The 8,615-nt window shown below is 39.5% G+C and overlaps 1 protein-coding gene across 2 annotated transcripts in view; it reads left to right on the top strand.

The window, feature by feature from the left end:
* The window catches only part of gucy1b2 (guanylate cyclase 1, soluble, beta 2), a 59,331-nt gene extending 51,167 nt beyond the window's left edge, over window positions 1-8,164 (top strand). The window contains exons 7-9 of one of the 2 annotated variants that reach the window (XM_020586096.1): window positions 2,501-2,655; window positions 3,289-3,470; window positions 7,321-8,164. In XM_020586096.1, the coding sequence (XP_020441752.1) occupies window positions 2,501-2,655; window positions 3,289-3,470; window positions 7,321-7,520 (537 nt within the window). In that variant the 3' untranslated portion in view covers window positions 7,521-8,164. The remainder of the gene's footprint in view (window positions 1-2,500; window positions 2,656-3,288; window positions 3,471-7,320) is intronic. The other variant, XM_020586097.1, reaches the window with a different exon arrangement.
* The last annotated feature ends 451 nt before the right edge of the window (window positions 8,165-8,615 follow it).

The raw sequence follows: 8,615 nt of genomic DNA, 5'->3' as shown, positions 1-8,615 counted from the left end.
GGGTTTTTTTTGTCTTTAATCCATAATCATCAAAATTGAAACAAATAAAGGCTTGAAATATTTCACTTTGTGTGTAGTGAACTAATATAACATACAAGTTTCACTTTTTGAAACAAATTATTGAAATAAATGGACTTTCCCTTGATATTCTAATTTTTTGGCACATACCTGTATATCATCTGTGACTGCATTAGAGTTCATATAAATAGTGATCCATGCTTTTAGGGCCTATCATGTCTAATCCAGTTGTTCTACAAGATGGATGCAACACCTAGAAAGTGTGCAAGTATCTTGACTTTACATGAACACACAGGAAAGACCTACAGGGAGATAGCAGGAGCTGTAGGTGTCAGTCTTGCAACTGTGAGCCGTGTAATCAAAATGAAGAAGGAAACAGGCTCTGTTACTCCAAAGCGCAAAGATAAATGTGGTCGAAAGAGGAAAACCACACCAAGAGATGATGCTTACTTGAAAGTGTGAAAGACCCTAGAAAAACAAGTGATGCCTTAAAAGTTGATTTAAAGGAGAAAGGAATAGAAGTAAGTTCATCCAGGCGTCTCTTGGAGGTAGGCCGGAAAGCCTACAGGCCAGTGAAAAACAACTCCTGACCAAAGCTATGAAAGTGAAACATTATAAATGGGCATTGAAGTACAAGAACTGGACTAAAGAAGACTGGAGAAGTCCTTTTTAGTGATGAAAGCCATTTTTTTCATCCAAGGACAGAGAAGTCAGCATGTTCGGAGGCCACTAAATGAAAAGCACTGCAATGCCCACATCGACCAGAGGGTAAACCACCTGTGGTTGGTAGGACCTGATGCGAGCTAAATTAATTTAGACAAATCATTCCAATTACAATTATAATTTAATATTACAATAATTCAAATGCAGTTCAATAGTTTGGCAGACAATTAAGCAGACTAAGAGGGGATAGATAGGGGATAGAGTCACCATTCCTGCAGGAAATAAATGCAATATTAGACAAGAAGATTGTCACAAAGTCAGTCAGTCTTTTTAGGTCATAAGCACAGTCAAGTCCGTCATGTCCCCCCAGCTGGGGTCTCACTCAAACGTCCTTCTTCCGCATGCACACACACTATACTACTCTCCTGCAGCAGCATACTGCCTCCTTTTATACACTGCTCACTTTTGGCTCCCCTACCAATTCCCGAACATAGTTAACCGATCATCTCCAAATCAGGATGACCCAGTGGATTAAACAAACAGGCCATGAACCCAAAATGTTCTTGCTTCAGCACACACAAGCTATTTACACAGTGAGCTGACATAGAACAGAGGGCTTGCAGAAGTTAGTTATTGATTGGCTGCATGTAATCTACACACTCGCACTGTATTTTATTACATATTGAATATTAACTGTAGCTTGTTCGTTGTAACCACTACACACACACACAAAAAAGATGTTTTGGGGTTGCTTCAGCTATTATAGCATTGGTAGTTTGCATCCAGTTGAGGCCATGATGCGCTCACCACAATATATTGAACTTCTCCGCAGAAAAGTTGCTCCAGAACTGAAAAAGTTATTTCCTGATGGATCTGATGTTTTTCAACAAGATTTGGCCCTGTGTCACACATCCAAACAAGTGAAATTTTTTTTGAAGAGAATCAAATTAACACACTGGACTGGCCTGGAAACTGTCCCGATCTAAACCCATTTGAAAATTCGTGGTCTATTTGTAAGCAACGACTCTGTGGAATGGACTGCACAACCATGGAGAAGATGATTCAAGCCCTAATTCAAGTTTGGCACAAGGACCCCAAAATCATCCTAGACTGTTCAAAATTGGTGGATTTGATGCCAAATTGCATCCAGATGCTTCTCAAGAATCAAGGAGATACTCATCATGTACTGATGTGAGTGTTAGAATATTATTCATATAAAATAAATTGAGAAAAACAGATTTTTGTTGTTTGTAGGGTTTGTTTCAATTAATTTGCACAAGGGTTTTTGCCTGGTTCTCACAGCTTGAAAGAAGAAACTGTTGCATATCCTGGTAAAGGAGGCACTGATGTTCTTCCTTCCTGGTAAGAAGTGTGAGGCCTTGCATGTTCAGGGCCTTGCAAGTGCAAGTGTTGTATTTAGGAAAGAAAAGTGTAAAAAAAATCTTTTCTAGATGGAAGTATCTTTTTTCCGGAATCTATTATCTCTGGATAACCCACAGATCTTGTTAACCAGTGTTCACAAAAATTATTTCAGCCAAAGAGATTTAAGGGCAAACCTACTCTCTGTTAGCAAATAGCTGTACCCAGAATGTCAGTATGAAGACAGTGCAATAACGGGTGTGGAGTGTAAAAACAAACTAGCAGTCAGTCAAATAGCTTGCTCAGTTTATCCCTGATGATCCTCTACATTCTTCCTGGCTACAAAGGACATATAAGCAGATGCAAGAAGCAGGGACCACTGATGTCTTGTATTCCAGTCAGTATGTATGGGTACATATGTACATGGTATGTACAGTACTCTATGTACTGTATGTTTCAGATTCGTGTGGGTCTTCACACTGGCTCAGTGTTAGCTGGGGTGGTGGGAGAGAAGATGCCTCGCTACTGCTTGTTCGGAGACACTGTTAACACTGCCTCCCGGATGGAAAGCCACGGGGTACCTGACCACATTCACCTCAGCTCTTCCACATATAGGTATGTGCATGCCAGCCAACTGTTGAGACCTACAACAGAGAGGGACTTCTTATCCCTGATACTGATTCCCAAATTGAAGCTCAGGAATTTGCTGTATGTGTGTATGAAGGCCACCTCTCACACTAAGGTGTTATATTTGAAACATATTAAAGTTCCAAACACTGCTTGAGGTTTTTTGGCGGAGACATTCACTCAGTAATTGACTACCTGCGAACAGAGTTCCCTGCAGACCTCCCTCTTTCATGTCATTAATTCAGGATAAGACCCCAAAACCTCTCAAATAATAACAACCAGCAGTTATAGTGCCAGCTACCTCTTTATACCCTCCGAAGTTACTGTACTGAGAAAATTTTATAAACCAGTATACTCTAGCACTTTGAGGAAGTGTTACATTTTGTTTGAAATAACCAATAAAAGATGTGACACTGGCCACTTAAGACCATATTTGTTTTGCACAGTATTTAGTTGACTTAAGATGTATTAAGGATAGATTCAAATGGCTGTATTAGGTAATAAGCAAACAGCTGGATATTTTATATAAAATACTTTCTAATATAACTGTCTAAAAATCCTTCCCATGTATTATGCTTCACTTTTCATCTTGGTGCCCCATTTACCTCACGTCACCCCCAGTGAGCTGAAGGATTCGGCCTTCAACATACAAGAGCGTGGACAGATTGAGGTGAAGGGTAAAGGCCAGATGACCACTTACTTCCTGTTGGGGAACATGGTGGTGTCAGAAGATAGCATCATGGGAAGAGAGGATGGGGGGATCTGTTTTTACAGGGAGGACCTTCATGACCAGACTAGAACAGGTAAGATAAAAAATATGGAAAATTATATTGCCCATATGGTATGTGACAATAGGCTTCTGTCATTGTAATTTCTCCTACTCTCCATACAGACCCTGAAGGTTTCCACTCAGAATGTAACCATGCAATAAAAAAATGAGGGACAAGATCCACAGCCTTCATTCTAAATAAAAACACACTCCAAAGATTGTTTGAGGCTCAAATGCAGCTTCACCTGTATATTTCAAAGTTACAGTCTATTTAAGACAATTTCTCTCCTTTGTAGTCCAGAATAGTTCCTTGCTGAGCTGTGGCAAACTGGTTCATTCTAGTAATAGCATGTAAGTTTGTTGTTATACTGATGTTTACTTTTCAAGATGTGGTTGGAGTTGGAGGCGAATTTGTAGATTTCACAGCCTGAGTGTATTTGCAGTTTGTGGTTTTGGGACACCTGGGGCCTATTTCAAGAAGGCGGTTTAACAAACTCAGAGTTCAAACCTGAACTCTGAGTTGACTTACCCAGAGTTGGAAAACTCTGAGTTTTCGGTTTCAGAACAGCTGAAAAGAGTTGTTTTAATCAACTCTGAGTTGTTCGACTCAGAGTTAGGCGCGTGCCACGCGACTATAAAAAGCCCTGAACAATGGAGTGAAGAAATTACGAGTCACCATGGCAACAGGACCAAGCCAAAATAGGTCTGCGTTTTTCCCCGACAGAAATGGATGTGCTACTACAAGCATATAGTGACTACGAGCCCATATTCCGTAACTAATGTTAGTAATGTTATTATTTGTCACTTGTAAAGTAAGGAATGGTTCTTAATTCTTCAATAATTGAATGAGTAACTTCAGTAATTGCATAAAATACCGATTTTTGTACGAATTAAAAGTGCAGTTTTATGTCTACCCTTTCTTAAAATTCCTATTGTGGTTGATATGGGATTTGTAAAGTAATGATTAATAAATAATCCAGTACGTTTTATGGAGAGTAATTATTACATTAATCAAAATACTTTTTTAAAATTGATCCAACACTGATGTAATAATATAAGAATTGAATTTTAATTTTCATGTAGGTGCATTGATGGGAATATGTGTGCCATCAATGCATCCAAGCGCATTAGGAAATCCTGAAGGGGATTCTAATTATTCGTTTATTTCCAGAGGTCACAGCAAGATGTTATTAACTGATCATCATTTTTCAGATTAGCCTTACTGAAACGAATTCAATACCACTAACCTGCAATCCTGTGAAACTCCTCTTTAATGGCTCTGAGGGGTTTGTGCCCAGGAAACACAACAAAAATTCACAGAAAGCGCTTGAGGGTGAGGCACACTTTCCGAACTATTCTACATACTGTGGCCTTACTAATGTGCTCTGCATCCCCGATGTTATAAAGAAAACTGCCGTTTGCAACAAATCGTAATGCAACACAAAGCATCTGCTCGGATGTAAGAGCACGGCCACGATGGGTGATGTGTCTGATGTATGGGTGGATAAGATTATTGATATATGTTATGGACTCTCTAGAAAAACGGTACCGCTCAAATAAAAATACATGGGGATATGACAAAAAAAAAAATCAACTCGTGGCCTCAATATCCTCTCCCGACGTAAATGCAATTCCCTGCGAATTAATACAGCGTCCTCATCTACAGGATCCTCTATGAATGGACACGCCATTTTGATCTCTTTGTGACGGAAACGTGTGCAATCTATGAATGTACTGAAAGATTAAATGAGGTATTAAACACCTTTCACTTTAAAAAGGGGCGGAGACCCGGAGGAAACTCTGAGTTTCCCGAACAAAACCTGCTCCCAAGCAGGTTAGGTTCACAGAGTAAGTTGCCATAGTAACTGACTCTGAGTTTAGATTACCTCTCTTTGTGAAACGGGTTTAACTTACCCTGCTTTCACGGGTTTAAGTTACCTCCGTTTCTGAAACCGAAAACTCCGAGTTACCCTCATTTCGGGGTTAACAAACTCTGAGTTTCGACAAAACCGCCTTCTTGAAATAGGCCCCAGTAAAACCTGCTGCTGGGTCTGGATTATATTTGTGTATGTGTGAGACGCCTTAAAGTTGCTCCACCCTCATCTGTGCTGTATAAGAATTAGAACTGGTTCATGTCTGTGGTTGTCCATGGTGTTAGAAACAAGTGATGGGCAAAACCGTTCCACAGGTTTCACCTGAGAGATCTTGACAGGACCAACAATCAACAGATTGACTAAAGTGCTTCACAAGCAATAAAAACTTTACATAGACAACATACCAATAACAGGAGTCCACAACAATAGAACAGTAATCTGAATGTCAGTAAACTAATGGGAGCTGAAATGTCAATTAAAAAAGATATGTTTCTAATTTTGATTTAAAGGTGACTACATCTGATATCAAGTGCAATTCAAGGGACAAACTGTTCCATAATTTGTGACCAGCAAAGGCTCAGTCTCCCAATAAACCCAGATTAGCTGATCTGAGAACTACAGGAAACCTACCGATAAATATCTTACCGAGAAGATAGGGAAGCCCGAGACCAGTTAGTGCCTTGAAAACAAGAATCGACACTTTAAAATTGATCCTAAAATGGACAGAGAGCCAGTGAACATAGAACAGGGATGATATGTTCACACTCAGATGTATGCTTTAAAAGGCGAGCAGCTGCATTTTGCACCAGTTGGAGGTGAAAAATTAATCATTGACTGAGACCTACACATAGCGCATTACAATAATCAAGCCTGGAGCTAATAAAGGCACGGATCACTTTCTCAAGGTCACTTTTGTTAAAAAAAAAGACATGACCTTTGCAAGCAAACAGATGGCTTTTACCACCATGCTAATCTGCTTATCGAACTTAACTCATTGTCAAAAGACATCACCTAAAGATCACCTAAATTCTCTACCACAGATTGACACCTAGACCTAGAAAAGATCCTAGTAACCAGATCCAAGCCCCAATGTTGGCAGAATCACCAAATTACATGTACTCACTCTTACTTTCATTTAGATACAAAAGATTTTGTGCCAACCATAATTTTATTTAATTTAAGCAGTCAGAAAATTACTGCAGGGAAATACACTAACTCTGAAAGGCACTGATTGAATTACCTTACACAGGACAAGAGCGGTGTATTGAATACATTTCTTATTGTATTCAGGGTGGAAACCATTGTTGGTGTGGAGAGTAGGAAAAATTACAACTAAGACTTATATACATATGGGCATGTTAAAATTGTATCAAGTCCAACTTGAAAAATCCAAAACCTGTCCTTTAAAATCACTGCTTGGCCTCTATGTAGGTGCCCAGGGAATGAGACAGTTGGTAAAGGGTGAAAGTAGGTATATAGCAGCAAGACAAACATCTCATTTTAAAGTTAGTTAAGTGAGGATAGCCAAGGTTAGAGAACAGAAGCTGGATCAGTGTTTGGAAACTTGGTGAGCAGGCTGAGGGAGAATAAGTTGTTAGGTGTAGAGCTTCTGCTTTTGGAAGCAACTGTGCAGCAGCTATACACCAAATCAACTAGTACAAACTGCAAAGCAGAAACACAGCTGGAGCACCTCCAGAGAAAGGGAAGAATATAATAGCATCATTTAATTTAACTTTTTATGAAATAAAGTTAAGAGAAAAGAAAACTGTCTTCAAACTTTTTTTCAACTTTTCTTTAAGATTTAAAAAGATAGGTTTGCATTTTTCAAGTTTACCTTAAAAAAAATACAGCTACTCAATATTATTATTGAAGGAGGTGGTGACTATAATCATCCTTGTCCATACGGGCTTTGATGAGATTCTAAATTAATTTGATGTGCAGTAAGAGATGTGGGTACAGTGGTTCATTAAGGCATAAAATTTTCTTTTCCAAAATTTCTCTTTCATTTAGAGTCTGACAGAGAGTCTGATGTGAGAAAGGACACTGATCATAGAGGCACACCCACAGATGGAATCAGTCCCCGGGACCCCATCCACTCACGTACACTCACCCCCTTTGCCTGGGACATCACCCCACTATATCAGACTAATGAGAACAGCTACAATACACCTGCAAACAGTTTCAGCAGCAGACTCTGTGTCTTACTCTGAGGGCACCTCTTTCTCTTGTCTTCTTTACACTTATTGAAGTGTTTAACTCATGGATCTATTTAGACTAAATCTATGAAAGACAACCAAACAGGCATTCAAGTATATACATTTTAGTCTTAACTGTTGATGGAGATATATTTCATTGATAGCATGTAGTTTGTTTCTCTCTCTTAAAAATTCTTACAAAATGTTTTTGAGTCAACAATAATACCAACTGAAATTTGTCTGTCTGTTTCTGTCCCTGGTTATTTACATGAATTTAACAGTTTAATTCAGTTAGGTGGCGTTGAAAGGATGGCCGCGTGATTGGCACATCTGTCCAGGACTACTCTACAAAGCGTGGCCTCATTTAGACTTATAAGTGTCTTGTATGCATATAAAATCCAACTTACCAAGCCTTACCGAGCAGGAGTTTCTGCTGGAGGTTCAGGGAGGCTTAGGATGTTCCCTGATGCAGATTGCAATGCTGAGGGTACCCGGTGTCTTTCGTCATCCAGGTGCTTTGTTCTCTCTCTGAAGAAGGCCAGGGCTACACCCATAATGGACTGAGTGGAGCTGGCTGGCCAGGTGGTCTGACTTGTGGGTGTGGCTGTTGGAGCTGTGTTGATTCAGACTGTGTCTAGTTTAACTTTGATTGCCCCTGAAATGTTCTGATGGCGTTTTCTATAACTTTAAGTTAAGTTGAAATTAAATGTCATTTAACTACAAAAACTTCAGCTGGTTGGTGTTTGTGCTCACAAGCCAGAGACATTTTTGCAAGAGATGTTTTATGCTGAGGACCTCAGAATATTCATAATAATCTTAGCAGGCATAATCCACACATATGTTTCAGTTTACAGTTTGTTCAAAGCATTTGTCTTTACCCCATTCACACACCTTTCTTCTGCTCCAGAGCCACTACTGGGCCTTTTTCGCACTGTCAGCTAAGTTACTGACTCTTTGTCTTAGCCTCCACCCTTTTATACCTAACTCACCTAGCAGAGAGACAGCTGACTTGGTTACAAATCCCCTACAACCAGTCAAGTCAAGAATCTTTATTGTCATTATGCATAGCACAACAAAATTTCTTCCAGCAGCTCTCAAGCTTAAAATGCA

This window comes from Monopterus albus, unplaced genomic scaffold (assembly GCF_001952655.1).
Source record: "Monopterus albus unplaced genomic scaffold, M_albus_1.0 scaffold394.1, whole genome shotgun sequence".
Taxonomy (NCBI): Eukaryota; Metazoa; Chordata; class Actinopteri; order Synbranchiformes; family Synbranchidae; genus Monopterus; species Monopterus albus.
Note: the sequence above shows the minus strand (reverse complement) of the source record. Positions and strands in the feature narration are given on the sequence as shown.